The sequence below is a fragment of the Rhinatrema bivittatum genome, chromosome 2 (assembly GCF_901001135.1).
Source record: "Rhinatrema bivittatum chromosome 2, aRhiBiv1.1, whole genome shotgun sequence".
Lineage (NCBI taxonomy): Eukaryota > Metazoa > Chordata > Amphibia > Gymnophiona > Rhinatrematidae > Rhinatrema > Rhinatrema bivittatum.
In genome coordinates, this window is record NC_042616.1 from 24,812,560 (window position 1) to 24,828,645 (window position 16,086).

The 16,086-nt window shown below is 42.6% G+C and overlaps 1 protein-coding gene across 1 annotated transcript; it reads left to right on the forward strand.

The window, feature by feature from the left end:
* Positions 1–397: 397 nt before the first annotated feature.
* Positions 398–3,581, forward strand: LOC115083695 (gastrula zinc finger protein XlCGF57.1-like). The gene has a single exon (XM_029587657.1). It carries the CDS (start codon positions 713–715, stop codon positions 2,237–2,239), a length of 1,527 nt encoding a protein of 508 aa, XP_029443517.1. The 5' UTR covers positions 398–712; the 3' UTR covers positions 2,240–3,581.
* Positions 3,582–16,086: the final 12,505 nt, after the last annotated feature.

Here is a 16,086-nt window from a genome sequence, read left to right on the forward strand (position 1 = left end):
CCTATGAGAGCAGAGATAACCTTCCAGAGTAATAACAGTGATCAAATGACTTCTGACCTCCAGCAGAGAGATGAGGAAGGGAAGAAATCCTTTGCTAGGAAATGTCATTTTGTATTGCACCAGAAAACTCATTCAGGAACGAGACCTGTTTCATGTTCTCAGTGTGGAAAATTTTTCAAACAGAAGTTAACCCTGAAATTACACCAGAGAATCCACATTCAGGGGAACACTTTCACTTGTATTGAATGTAAGAAAAACCTTTTTAGCAGGGAATCCTTACTAATACACCAAAGAGCACATACAGGTAAGAGATCCTCATATTGCCCTCAAGATGGAGAATCTTACAGCTCCGAGTTCTTTTTATTAAATCCCCAGAAAATGGAGAAAGAAGAGAGAGAACATTTTCATCTTCTGAAAGAGGAGAAAACATCATTCAAAAGCAAGACCTAATAATAAATGAAAAATCACAGAGAGAAGAAAAATTATTCATGTGTACTGATGGTGACAGAAACTTCAATGAGAGAGAAATGTTCACAGGAGAACTAAAATTCCAAACAGGGGAGAGAGCAGTTTCAACTAGTGAAGGCAATAAAATCTTATGTTATGAGAGAGTCTCTTCAAGAAATGGAAAAAAGCATGATGAGCAACCATTGTCTTGCTTTCAGGCTGAAAATATTTCAATAGGAAGGCATCCATCCCACAGCAGAGGAAAATGCCCAAAGCAGAAAGTCAATATATATGTACTGAGTGTAGTAAAAGCTACAAGAAAAAGTATAATCTCATAATCCACCAGAGAATCCACACTGGAGAGAAACCATTTACATGTCATGAGTGTGGTGAAAGCTTTAGTGCAAAGGCCAGACTCAAAGACCATCAGAGACTCCACACTGGAGTAGAACCATATACATGTACTGAGTGTGGTAAAAGCTTCAGGCAGAAGCATAATCTCACAGTGCACCAGAGAATCCACACTGGAGAGAAACGATTTACATGTACTGAGTGTGGTAAAAGCTTCAGTCGGAAGCCTGGTTTCACAATTCACAAGAGAATCCACACAGGAGAGAAACCATTTGCATGCACTGATTGTGATAAATGTTTTAAATCAAAGGTAGAAATCAAAATCCATCAGAAAATCCACACTGGAGTAAAACCATATACATGTACTGAGTGTGGTAAAAGCTTCAGGCAGAAGCATAATCTCACAATGCACCAGAGAATCCACACTGGAGAGAAACCATTTACATGTACTGAGTGTGGTAAAAGCTTCAGGCTGAAGGCTGGTCTCACAATTCACAAGAGCATCCACACAGGAGAGAAACCATTTACATGTCTTGAGTGTGGTAAAAGCTTTCGTGCAAAGGACAGACTCAAAGACCATCAGAGACTCCACACTGGAGTAAAACCATATACATGTACTGAGTGTGGTAAAAGCTTCAGTCAGAAGCATTATCTCACAATTCACAAGAGAATCCACACAGGAGAGAAACCATTTGCGTGCTCTGATTGTGATAAATGCTTTAAGACAAAGGAAGAAATCAAAATCCACCAGAGAATCCACACTGGGGAGAAACCATATACATGTACTGAGTGTGGTAAAAGCTTCACGAAAAATCCTAATCTCATAATGCACCAGAGAATACACACTGGAGAGCAACCATTTACATGTACTGAGTGTGGTAAAAGCTTCAGGCAGAAGCATAATCTCACAATGCACCAGAGAATCCACACTGGAGAAAAACAATTTACATGTACTGAGTGTGGTAAAAGCTTCAGGCAGAAGCATAATCTCACAATGCACCAGAGAATCCACACTGGAGAAAAACAATTTACATGTACTGAGTGTGGTAAAAAATTCACGCAAAAGCGTAATCTCATAATCCACCAGAGAATCCACACTGGAGAGCAACCATTTACATGTACTGAGTGTGGTAAAAGCTTCAGGCAGAAGCATAATCTCACAATGCACCAGAGAATCCACACTGGAGAAAAACAATTTACATGTACTGAGTGTGGTAAAAGATTCACGCAAAAGCGTTATCTCATAATCCACCAGAGAATCCACACTGGAGAGCAACCATTTACATGTACTGAGTGTGGTAAAAGCTTCAGGCAGAAGCATAATCTCACAATGCACCAGAGAATCCACACTGGAGAAAAACTATTTACATGTACTGAGTGTGGTAAAAGATTCACGCAAAAGCGTAATCTCATAATCCACCAGAGAATCCACACTGGATAAAAACCATTTATATGTCATGAGTGTGGTGAAAGCTTTAGTGCAAAGGCCAGACTCAAAGACCATCAAAGACTCCATACTGCATTAGAACCATATACATGTACTGAGTGTGGTAAAAGCTTCAGGAAGAAGCATTATCTCATAATCCACCAGAGAATCCACACTGGGGAGAAACGATTTACATGTACTGACTGTGGTAAAAGCTTCAGGCAGAAGCATTATCTCGCGATTCACAAGAGAATCCACACATGAGAGAAACCATTTGGATGCTCTGATTGTGATAAATGCTTTAAGACAAAGGAAGAAATGAAAATGCATCAGAGAATCCACACTGAAGTAGAACCATATACATGTACTGAGTGTGGTAAAGTTTCAGACAGAAGACATCTCTCATATGGCATCAGAGAATCCACATTGGAGTGAAACCAAGTCCTTGTACTTTGTTCTGAAGTTTTTACCTCACAAAGGACAAACTTTCAAGTCACCTGAGAAGGCACACAGGAGTCTAATGAATTCACTCAGTCTCCTATAGAAATTGAAATTGTAGACTGGACTGATAAGGATCTTAAATAATTGGAAGCAAGAAGAATGAAATTTCCTCTGCGCTCAGGCAGGCCGATCTGGGCGAGTGGTTTATGCACCTCTACCAGCAGATGGAAATGGATTAAAAGCTGACATCACATAGAAAGCCAGAATTGGCCTCACGACGCTAATGTGCCCGCTTCCCGAAGGAGGGCTAACATGTCCCAATATTCATTGATATAATATAGTTATCTGTTATGTCATATTAGGGATTGGCTGGGCAAATCGGATGTTCTAATTCCGAAAAATCTACTCTGAGACTGGTGCGCCCCATTGGACTTGGGTAACCTTCTGATAGCTCCCAAGTCCTCTCTTCCAGCACACAACCAAAACTTTCCCTATTTTATACCCTGTTGCACAGCATGGAAACGCCTATGCTCGCAGCTGCGTCTGTCATGGCGGACATTGATCTTTGCACCGATTGTGGGACTTCCAACAAAACTCGGCGTTCCTCCTCTGGAAAGAAGCAGGCCTTACCCATGTCTCCCAATTACTCGATGCCTCTGGATCTCAGCTCTGTACCTTCACAGACCTATTTTGAGATTTTGCCGAGAAGTTTTTTCACATATCTCCAAATAAGACGCATTCCTTTTTTTTTTTTTTTGTAATTTAAACTTTATTTGAGAAAGAGTAAGCAGAATATACAGTACAACAAAGAACAATATGTAACCATAATTGTACAAATATTCACAATCAACAAAAGGAATAAACTGATAAAGCAACTGGATCTCTGTTTGCCTCTTTAAATCCCCCCCTCCCCCCTTGCCCCTTGGGATCTTACAGAAATTAAGTTCAAGCCGGGTTCTATGAAATGTTATTTGTTACAGAATATATTAAATAAAAAAAAAACAGTTCAGGCAACCGACTGATTCTGTCTCCAAAGTAAATAAGGATTCCAGATACGGTGAAATAACCCTAGTTGTTTCTGTCTGTGGGCCGTTATTTTACTAAGAGTAAAAAGCGTAGAAAACACGGGATTGGATCTTAACCAATGTAGGCAAGGCCATGTCTTTCCAGTGAAAAGCTATTTCACATTGAGCAGCAGTGGCCACTAGTTTAATAAATTGCTGAAGCGATCTGTCCCCCTGAGGGCATGCAGAATTCAATAAGACTACTGAGGGTGTAAGAACAATAGCTGTTTGGGTGATATCTGTTAGCCAGCTGGCCAAGGTCCTCCATAACTGTGTAATAGTTGCACTCTCCCACCAAAGGTGGAAGAAAGTCCCCTCTCCCCCACAGCCCTTCCAGCATCTGTCAGGAGTTGCGGGATATATTTTATGCAACCTAACGGGAGTAAAATACCATCTGTATAATAGTTTAAAACTGTTTTCAATAAGCATAGCAGATGTCAAACCTTTGCTACTGGTAAGGAAAAGTTCATCCCAAAAGTCCTCTCCTTGGGAGGATCCTAGGTCACACTCCCAAGAGTTGATAAATGCCGGTTTTTACTTGTAAGCCCTGAACAAGTAATTTATAAATTTTTGACATGAGTCTTTGGACTTTGCTGACTTACAATAATTTTCAAATAAGGTTACTGTTTTAGCTAAATCAAGTTGTATACCAGATGTGCGTAGATAGCTACTTAGTTGTAAATAATGATATAGTTCAGTCTGTGGTAGTTCAAATCTTAACTGTAAAGTCGGGAACTCTACCCAGTTAGCATTTTCCCATAATTGGCCATAGCTATATATGCCTTTAGCTAGCCAAGATCGAAAAACTGTAGACGCCTTATCCTATAAAAATTCCTTTTGATAAAATGGGGAAGAATTAACGGAACAAATCTTTTCACCCACCAGCATGGGTTTCCATTTGTGCCAATTTGTAGAGTATGTTGAATTGGGGTTGATAAATTGTCCATTTTGGGCCAGAATCTACGGGACTGCCAAAGTAGGTTTGCTAGTGGAGTTGACCCAGAGAGTTCTTGTTCCAAGATTGTCCAAGGTTTGTGAGAAGATGTCCTGTGCCAATCTACTACAACCCACAGCTGGGCCGTTGCATGGTACCTTAAAAGATTGGGGACAGCAAGACAGCCCCTTTCCTTGGGTTGATATAAAACCTTTTGGGCCACCCTAGGGTGCTTTCCCTGCCATAGAAATTTCATAATTCTATGCTGCCATTTTAGCAAGATGGCAGTAGGAATATTACAGGGTATAGTTTGGAACAAATAACTAATCCTAGGTAGTATATTCATCTTGAAGTTGGCGATACAGCCCAGCCAGGAGATGTGGTAACGATTCCATTCTTCCATCTCTCTGTACAGTCTCTTAATAAGAGGTGGATAATTAAGGCTATATACATCCTGATGGGAACCGATATAAATTCCGAGATACTTAATCTTTTCTTTCGCCCACTGAAAAGCAAATCTAGCTTTAAGGTCTCTCACTTGTTCATCCATTAAAGTAATATTCAAGATTTCAGTTTTGTCCCAATTGATGGAGTAACTAGAGACCTGACTATAAGATTTAATGATATCGACAACTGCTGGCAATGATCTCATAGGGTCAGTTAGGGTAAGTATTATGTCATCCGCAAACATAGCTAGCTTAGATGTAAATTTCCCCACTTGTATACCAGTAACCTCATTAGAGTCCCGTATTTTCTGCGCCAATTTATTTTATTTATTTATTATTTTGTTTATACCGAGTTTCATGACTAGAATCACATCAACCCGGTTACAATTAACAATGTGTGTAAGGTAGAGAGTAACATAGTAAACAATATTCCCAATTCAAACTGCAAATACAGAAAACAATATTATGGATGTGAGAAAGTTACAATAAAACAGGGAAAATTAACTAGGATCTGGAAAGGGGGGAGAAATTGAACAAAGAAATATTTACATTTCAGCCAATTGCATCAATTAATATAGTTGTATAGCAAAAATGAATATATATGATAAGGACGATAATATGGTGCTGTGTATGAGTGGGTAGTTGGTGGATTCTTATTTCAATCCAATTTTTGAATACGAGTTTGTGCTGATGGGTGGAGGTTTTAATCAAGGCCTGGGAATGCTTTTTTGAAAAGCCAAGTTTTTAGTCTTTTCCTAAATGTTAGAGTGCATGGTTCTTGTCTCAAGTCAGGTGGGATAGAGTTCCATAGAGTTGGACCTGCTGAAGAGAAAGCTCTGAGACTGAAGGATTTATGTTGGTAGGTTTTGGCATGTGGAACCTGAAGTGATTCTTTGTAGTATTCCCTGATGGGTCTGGCGGATGTGTGTTTTAAATGGGATTTGTAGGTCGAGTTCAGTGTGTTGGTGGATGGCCTTGTAGATGATAGTGATGGATTTGTACATGATTCTGTAGTGGATCGGTAACCAATGAAGGTCTTTGAGGATAGGGGAGATGTGGTCGATTTTCCTGGAGTTTGTAAGGATTCTGGCTGCTGTGTTCTGTACCATTTGTAGAGGCTTGGTATAAGAAGCTGGGAGGCCTAGTAGTAGTGAGTTGCAATAATCTAGTTGGAGAAGATTATTGCTTGCAAGATTGTTCTAAAGTCCTGAGCGTGGAAAAGTGGCTTTATTCTTTTCAGAATATGTAATTTGTGGAAGCAATCTTTGGTGGTTTGGTTAATGAATGGTTTGAGGTTGTCTAAGATGGCTCCTAGGTCTCTTACGTGAGCAGTTTGAAGGAGGGCTGGTGGCTTTGAATGTGTGTTGTTGTTTTATTGAAGCTAATGGTTCAATAAATAAAGCAAATAATAAAGGTAGGGGTGGGCACCCCTGCTGAGTACCTCGCTCCACCGGGAAGAACGTGGAGTAACCACCATTCACTTTAATACAGGCACATGGATTATCGTATAACTTTTGAATCCAATTTATAAAAAAAACTGCCAAATCTCATTTTTGTAAAGCTTGAAATAAAAAGGGCCAATGGACCAAATCAAAAGCTTTATCTGCATCCATGGCCATAAATAAAAATGGAGTCTTATGACGTTTGACCCACCATAGAGAGTTCAATAGTTTACGAACGTTATCAGATGCCAAACGGCCAGGGATAAACCCTGCCTGATCTGCGTGAATAATCTGTGCAATATAGACATTAAGCCTGTTGGCCAATATTTTGGCTAATAATTTGAGGTCTATATTGAGCAAAGATATGGGCCTATAGGAGCCGTATTGTGTGGAGTTGCGGCCTGGTTTTGCGAGAATAGTTATTCCGGCCACATTCAAATTGGGGCTTAAAATACCTTCCGTTCGGAGAGCATTGAACATGTTGGTGAGAGGTACAAGTAAGTCACCTGCAAAACACTGATAAAATCTGGCAGTAAAACCGTCTAAACCCGGTGATTTATTCGTTTGAGTTGCTTAATGCGTTGAAAGTGCTTATGCACTTTCAACGCATAGTCAGCATAGCTCTCTGCTTCAATGGCAGGGGAGAAAGTCTGTTACTTCACTTTCAACGCATAGCCAGCATAGCTCTCTGCTTCAATGGCAGGGGAGAAAGTCTGTTACTTCACTTTCAAAGCATAGCCAGCATAGCTCTCTGCTTCAATGGCAGGGGCAATGTAGAAAAGAGGATCTATATATAGACAACAACCAACAAGGACTGAATTACATAGTCGAGTAAACAAAAGCATGGGTGTAGCTTGCTTATTGAGATAGTTACTACCCCTAACTATGCTACATATTCAGTTAGATGCAGTTCCAACACTGCTCTCTACATTAATGGTGGGGTAGAAGGGAAATAGAACTAAAAGGTACTAAGAGCCAAGCGTAACAAGTAAGAGGGAAAAAAAAAGTGCATAGCTTGTTGGGCAGACTGGATGGGCCGTTTGGTCTTCTTCTGCCGTCATTTCTATGTTTGTAAACCTCCACTTCCATAATTTCCTTATCAAGCAATGCACGAGCTTCCTTCGGTAAATTAGGTAAAGTGATATCCTGTAAAAAAACAGGAATATCTTTGGGATTAATATTCATATTATGTGTGTATACCTCTGAGTAAAAACGCAGAAACCTTTGACGGATATCGTCATTCGATGTGAGCATATTACCCTGCTCCTCTCTGACTTTAGTAATAATATTTTGCATGCGCTTGGCTCTCAACTTGTTCGCAAGTAGCTTCCCTGCCTTGTTGCCTCCCTCGAAGTATAGCTGTTCTACTTGTTCCAGCTCATAGGCAATTTTAACCGCATCTAATGCCCCAATCTGTGATCTACAAGAATCTAATGCCAAACCCAGCTCTTTAGTGGGATCTAGCTTATGCTTACGTTCGAGTTCTAATAAATGTGTTACTAAGGTTTTACGCTCCTGTAATTCCATTTTTTTAACGTATGAAGCGCGAGCAATGAACGTCTCCCTAATAACTGCTTTCCGATGCAGAAGCACAGCAAGCAAGGGCGCCTGGAAGCTTCGATCGCTTATAGTGCGGATGCACTTTATGATCTGTTACGGACTTCGGCCTAATCCATGGTGTCGGCTCAACGGCTCCTGTGGTTAAGAAACTGGTCGGCGGATATTTCCTCCAAGGCTCAGCTGGGATCGTTGCCTTTCAAGGGGTAAATTGCTTTTTGGTAAGGACCTCGAGGATATGATTCAATCCCTGGGGGAGAACAAGGTTCCCTGACTGCCAGAAGATAGGCCCAAGTCGAGGGGCTCCTTTTCTTCACGGTCTCGATTCAGAGGGAATCGCAGATTTCGTCCGTCCAGAGCTCCAGCTTCTTCCTTTCAGCAAGCGTCAGGTCGCCAACAATCATTCCAGTCTCTGAAAGCCGCCTTATCTAATGCTCCAGCATTAGGGCTTCCAGGACTACGGAAAGGATTTTTATTTCACATGTCATGAGGTTGCAGCTGTAGCAGCTGGAGTGGTAACCCAGGACCATGGAGGAAAAAAAGAAACCCATTGGGTATTATTCAGCCCAGCTAGATTCTGTGCCATCTGCCTTTTCCTGTTTGCCTAAGGGCTTGTTGCTGCAGCAGCCCTGATGGTAGAAACATCTCAATCATTAATTCTTTTCCACCCTTTGCATCTCTGTTACCACATGCTTTGATCACAGTTTTAAAACAATGCAAAGACCCAGGTAATCACTTTGGAAAGCATGATGAGGTATGAACTCCTTTTACAATCAGGAAATATTATCTTTCATCACTGCTCTGCTCTCACCCCTCCTACTTTACTACCAGAAATAATTGACTTAGAAACCCCAGACCATGATTGTGCAATGCTAATGGAATATGAACTGAAGCCCAGGGAAGGTTTAACAGATATCCCTCTTTCTAATGTTGACGCAGTTTATTTTGTAGAAGACTCTGCTCTCCATGATGATACAGATTCACTGAAGGTTGGATATGCTGTATGTACCCAGTGGGAAGTGCTAGAGGCTGGACCGCTCACTCATGCACGTTCAGCACAGACCGCAGAATTGGTAGCCCTCACTCGGGCTTGTTTAGAGGAAAGGGATTACGTCTTTCTGTTTACACTGATTCTCGTTATGCCTTTGGGGTGGTTCATGACTACGGGACATTGTGAAAAGGAGAGGGTTTTTAACAGCTAATGGGGAAATAAGAATGGGTCTTTTGTTTAAAAAATTACTAGAAGCTATCCTGTTGCCTCTTGAGCTGGCAGTAGTTAAATGGGCTAGACATAGCAAAGAAGATTCAATTGTAGCCAAAGGGAATAACTTGGCAGATCAGGCAGCCAAAGATGCAGCTCTGACCAACAATACTGTGGGGAATGCGGGATGCCATTGTTAATACACACACCACATAGAGAAAACAAAGACTTTAGTATTAAAAATTTGATTCAGTGGCAGGGGCAGGATAAGGATTATTGGAAGCTGTGGGCAAAAGGAGGGGCCACTGTCCAAAATCATGGACAAGATCAAGTATGGTTTGGCCCAAATGGCAAAGTAGTGCCCCCCCCCCCCCGGACATATACTGCCCCATATCTTACTCTCTATACACCAGGCATCCCATGCAGCCCCTGCAGCATTAGTTGGAATGTTCTTTCATCACTGGTGGGGATTGGTTTTAGCAGTCATGGCTCTGGCTATTACCATACGTTCTCAGTTGGTCATCACACCCGCACACCTAAAACGCACCCTAGGCCCTTTCTTGCAAATCCAAATTGATTTTATCGAATTGCCTCTATGCCAAAATTACAAGTACGCTCTAACAATGATTTGCTGTTTCTCAGGGTGGGGGAGGCTTTCCCAGTAGTAAAGGCAGATGCAACCTCTGTAGCTAAGATTCTGCTGAGAGAGTTTATTCCAAGGTATGGAATTCCAGAATCAATTGATAGTGATCAAGGGTCACACTTCATAAATGACATAGTAATATCGTTAAGTAAGGCGTTCGGCATCTCTCTGATTCCATACCCCCTACAGACCCCCAAGCCTCTGCCCTTATAGAAAACTTCAATAGCAGGCTAAAAACTAAATTGGGCATTATCATGGCTGCAATGAATTTAACTTGGCTACGGGCTCTCCCTTTAGCACTAATGGCCCTGTGGGCATCACCTCATTCCAAGACAGGGCTTACCCCTTTGAGAAAGTCACTGGGCGACCAATGGCTATTGGTCCTATACCGAAACCCTCCACTGCCCTCATATTTTCACAGGAGGAATATTTAACCCATTATTTGTTTATGTTGCAGAAAGTCTTGACTTCACACTGGCAGAAAGTATGAGCATATTTTCCTCCAGTGCACCCTGTGCCTACTGAGAGTGTGCAACCAGGTGATTTCTTTTTTCTAAGGATCTTCCAACGAAAGAACTCCTTGGCTCCCGGGTGGAGGGGCCTTTATCAGGTAATTTTAATCTCACATTATGCAGTAAAATTAGAAGGATACCCTGCCTGGTGCACCTTTCTCACTGTAAAAAGGTCTACAGTACTACAGCAGCAGGAATCTCCGGGACATAAAACTCTCTCACGAGGCGGCTGGAACAGCCATGATCCTGCTTTTGCTTCTGGTTCATTTGCACTTCACAGAGGCACGGCCCTGTCTGGGGCCCCATGTCCAGACTTATCTGGCCTACACTAAAGCACTGCAGGAATCTTTGACTCTTTCAGACTGCTGGCTATGCTATCATTTAAAACAGGATGGCTCTGGGTTTGTTCCTGTACCTTTTAATAAATCATCCATCCTCAATCGTACTTATTGCACCTACTGCTGACTCTCTTACTCACGGTAACCCTTATGCCCTACCCCTGTGCACCAAACAGGCAGGGTGGTGTTTTCAGCCGGAGGGTGCCACACCTTGGGCAAACTGTACCGATACAATGAACGTCACCTATAAGAAGGGCTATCACTGCGTGGTGAAATATCGTTTGTCTGCACGGTGGAGCTTTGTGCATGAATGCTTTAACCATGAACTAAACATGACTGTTCATCTGTACAAGGTCAGTAATAAGATGGTGGCTCTCCCCGGGGCACATCCTTCACACTGTGGAGACTATAAACATAAGTGTCCCACCTATCCCTCATGCTTCAACAGGACTTTACCTTGTTGTGGCTACAGCAAAGGCAGCCAGTCAATCCATGCGGTTCGCCAGCTTTGTCCTGTGGAGACTGGGAATAAGATCCAAGGGACCTGCTGTACTGGTTATGGATGCAACCTCAGGTGTACTGGGAATTATACTCATGATGACTACACCCCTTCCCCCATGTTCCTGCTTGCCAAAGCTTACATTGAAGCGCAAGGCTGCTCTGTAAGAACATAAGAACATAAGAAATTGCCATGCTGGGTCAGACCAAGGGTCCATCAAGCCCAGCATCCTGTTTCCAACAGAGGCCAAACCAGGCCACAAGAACCTGGCAATTACCCAAACACCTAGAAGATCCCATGCTACTGATGCAATTAATAGCAGTGGCTATTCCCTAAGTAAACTTGATTAATAGCAGTTAATGGACTTCTCTTCCAAGAACTTATCCAAACCTTTTTTGAACCCAGCTACACTAACTGCACTAACCACATCCTCTGGCAACAAATTCCAGAGCTTTATTGTGCGTTGAGTGAAAAATAATTTTCTCCCATTAGTCTTAAATGTGCTACTTGCTAACTTCATGGAATGCCCCCTAGTCCTTCTATTATTCGAAAGTGTAAATAACTGAGTCACATCTACTTGTTCAAGACCTCTCATGATCTTAAAGACCTCTATCATATCCCCCCCCCTCAGCCGTCTCTTCTCCAAGCTGAAAAGCCCTAACCTCTTCAGCCTTTCCTCATAGGGAGCTGTTCCATCCCCTTTATCATTTTGGTTGCCCTTCTCTGTACCTTCTCCATTGCAACTATTATCTTTTTTGAGATACAGCGACCAGAATTGTACACAGTATTCAAGGTTTGGTCTCACCATGGAGCGATACAGAGGCATTATAACATTTTCCGTTTTATTAACCATTCCCTTCCTAATCATTCCTAACATTCTATTTGCTTTTTTGACTGCTGCAGCACACTGAGCTGACAATTTCAATGTATTATCTACTATGACGCCTAGATCTCTTTCTTGGGTGGTAGCTCCTAATATGGAACCTAACATCGTGTAACTACAGCAAGGGTTATTTTTCCCTATATGCAACACCTTGCACTTGTCCACATTCAATTTCATCTGCCATTTGGATGCCCAATCTTCCAGTTTTGCAAGGTCCTCCTGTAATGTATCACAATCCGTTTGTGATTTAAACTACTCTGAATAATTTTGTATCATCCACAAATTTGATAATGTCACTCGTCATATTCCTTTCCAGATCATTTATATATATATTGAAAAGCACCGGTCCAAGTATAGATCCCTGAGGCACTCCACTGTTTACCCTTAATCCACTGAGAAAATTGACCATTTAGTCCTACTCTCTGTTTCCTGTCTTTTAACCAGTTGTAATCCACGAAAGGACATCGCCCTCCTATCCCATGACTTTTTAGTTTTCGTAGAAGCCCTCTCATGAGGGACTTTATCAAATGCCTTTCTGAAAATCCAAATGCACTACATCTACCGGTTCACCTTTAATCCACATGTTTATTAACCCCTTCAAAAAAATGAAGCAGGTTGTTAGGCAAGAAGCTTCCTTGGGTAAATCCATGTTGACTGTGTTCCATTAAATCATGTCTTTCTATATGCTCTACAATTTTGATCTTGAGGATAGTTTCCACTATTTTTCCCGGCACCGAAGTCAGGCTCACTGGTCTATAGTTACCCGATCGCCCCTGGAGCCTTTTTTAATATTGGGGTTACATTAGCTATCCTCCAGTCTTCAGGTACAATGGATGATTTTAATGATAGGTTACAAATTTTAACTAATAGATCAGAAATTTCATTTTTGAGTTCCTTTAGTACCCTAGGATGCCTTCCTGTGTTGGGCCTTCCTGTTGTTACCGGAGGGAACATATCAAAAATCTACTTCACCACCTCTGAGGTAAGAGTAAATGACAGTAGACTATCAGTCTATAATACTTCAGGACTATGGTTCTTTGCACCCTGGGGAGCAGTAAATACTATTTCCTTTAATACTACTGCTCAGTTTTCCTTTGGATAGATTATACTATTGTTTTCTGTAAACAAGCATCATCAGACCTGGTTTACCCCTAAGAGAAGGCGCAGGTCACTGTTTGACCTTCAGATGGTCATTGATCCCTTTCATTGTGTTTTGAGAACCTTTTTTCCTGGTTTAGGAGTTTTTGAACTTGAAAGTACTTTAAAAAATCTTTCTGCCACTGTGGAAGTCACAATCAGGTCGATACAGTAAGGCCGCGGTAGAAACAGTGCGGCAGTGTCAGGCGCACCCTTCCTCCCCGCATGCACAGTTCTCTTCACTTAGTCCCCGATACTCTCTCTAATCGCATGCAAATGCATGCCGCGGCTTTAAAGAATTAGGGAAGGGTTATGCCCGCGTAACCCATTTTACTGTATAGGCGCTTAATACAGCGCCTATACAGTAACCTGGGTGCGCTGGTGCCTGTCATTTCAAATGACATTTGAAATGACAGGTACCAGGAAGTGTAAAAAAAAAAATAAAATGTAAAAACCTGAGTGTTAAAAAAAAAAAATTTTAAAAACCTGTCACTTTCATGCGGTCATCCAGGCAGCGGCGTGGGTCCAGGCGGCCGGCGGGCGGCAGCGGGAGCCGGGTGTTCGATCGAGGCCGCGGGCGGGTAGGCGCGTGTTTGATTGGGCGGGCGCGGCAGCGGGATCCGGGGGGCGGGGGGCGCGTGTTCAAACGAGGCCGGGTCGCACAGGCGCGCATTAATTCAGGCGGAGGGAGCCGGCGCGCATTCACTGCCGGTGGGGGTTGCCGGAGGCCGCTTTCGCCGCCGGCTCCCTCCGCCTGAATTAATGCGCGCCTGTGCGACCCGGCCGGGTCGCACAGGCGCGCATTAATTCAGGCGGAGGGAGCCGGGTGGTCGTGCATTCATCCAGGCAGAGGGAACCGTGGGCCGTTTTCGCCACCGGTTCCCTCTGCCTGGATGAATGGCCGTGCGAAATCGGGAGGAAAGGAGAAGGGACTGCCGTAGCAGGCCCGAGCCTTGCTACTTTTTTGTTTTTTGTTTTTTTTTGCTTCGGGAGGATGGGACCGGACTGGGGCTACACCGGAGACCGGATGGGCTGGAGCGGAGACCGGACGGGACCAGGGCGGGTAAGCAATGTTTTTTACACTACACTAACTCCTACTAGGGGGAGGCGGTAAACTAACACGTTAAGGCCGCGGCAAAACAGCGGGTTACTGAGGAGATAGTATCAGCGCCCGTTACAGTATCGGAGGGGAATAGCTAATTCCTTCATTATACAGCTTTTTCGTTCATTTACATGCTGGGTGCGGAAAGGGTTATGAGTCTATTTTAGGAAGCGCTAAGGACGCGTGAAACTGGAGACTGTATCGCTGGATCGCCTTACTCGTCTGTATTGTGCGCTCCCAGCACGTTACAGACGGGCAATCTTTAACTGCACGTTACTGTATCGACCTGAATGAATGAGACAATGAAGATTATGGGACTAATGCAACAAGAGATTAAGTCTCTTAAAGAAATAGTTTTAGATAATCGTATAGCGCTAGATATGTTGCTTGCTGACAAAGGAGGGGTTTGTCAATTTACTTCTGGTTGTTCCTATATTAATAATGATGGTAGTATTAGAAATCACATGCAAGCCATAGATACTCTACTATCACAGCTTACACATTTCACTGACACAGAAAACCCCTCATGGGATGTTTTTGGTTTGGGAAGAATGCTAGGACTTTGGGGCCAGAGGTTACTCATGATAGCTATAACAATAATAGTATTCCTTCTTATTCTGTCTGTATCCGTACAATGCATTTTTATGTTACGTAAAAAGAGTATTCCTAAAATAATGGTCTCGGCCACACTTGCAGTGCCCCAGAGTGTATCCTCAGATGCAGAATTTAATAAGTTATGCAACATGAGTGAAAATATAGTAGACATTTAAAGACAAGCTCTGCCACCTGAACCAAACGGAGGGACTGTGATAATAAAATGTATTAGTGGCATCTGTTTAGTGGAAATTTACCAGAAGGGTTCCAGGAGGCACTGCTAGGTCTTGAAACTGTCTCTGAAACTGTCTCACACTTAGATGACAGAAAGACAAATGTATCTCTTTGTAGTTTTAGGAAACAATGAAGAGTTATAAAAAATGCATGTCTTCAAGGTTAATTAGAGTTCTCAGGATGTTTACATAGAAACATAGAAATGACAGCAGAAGAAGACCAATAGGCCCATCCAGTCTGCTCAGGAAGCTTTCACACTTATTTTCTCATACTTATCTGTTACTCCAACCGTTCAGTTCAGGGCCCTAATTGGTAGCTTTTTTATGCTAATTTCCTTCCACCCTCGCCATTGTTGCAGAGAGCAGTGTTGGAGCTGTATCAAAGTGAAGTATAAGGCTTAATGTTTGAGGGTAATAACCGTCGTATCGAGCAAGTTACCCCGATGTTTGTATACTCATACTGCTCAGATCAATGACTTGTTAGATGTTGGCTGAATGTAAATCCTATTTCTTCATTCCCCCTGCCGTTGAAGCAGTGAGCTGCACTGGATATGCATTCAAAGTGAAGTATGAGGCTTATTTTGTTAGGGGTAGTAACCGCCGCAATAAGCAAGCTACTCCCACGCTTATTAGTTTACCCAGACTATGCAATTCAGTCCTTTGTTGTCTGAATATAAATCCTCTTGCTATTTCCCAATACTGCTGGCCGTACAACAACTGATTGACCTGGAATGGAATGCCCCGGAGGCCATTTTCAAAGGAGGACAGGCCCTAGAAGCCTTATACCCCCTGGAACCCTCAGCCAAAGAACTCCTAGGATTCCCCAAAGTGGACGC

Excerpts from the sequence above, each read along its gene's own strand:
- LOC115083695 (XM_029587657.1), top strand. The coding sequence starts at position 713 with ATGCCCAAAGCAGAAAGTCAATATATATGTACTGAGTGTAGTAAAAGC.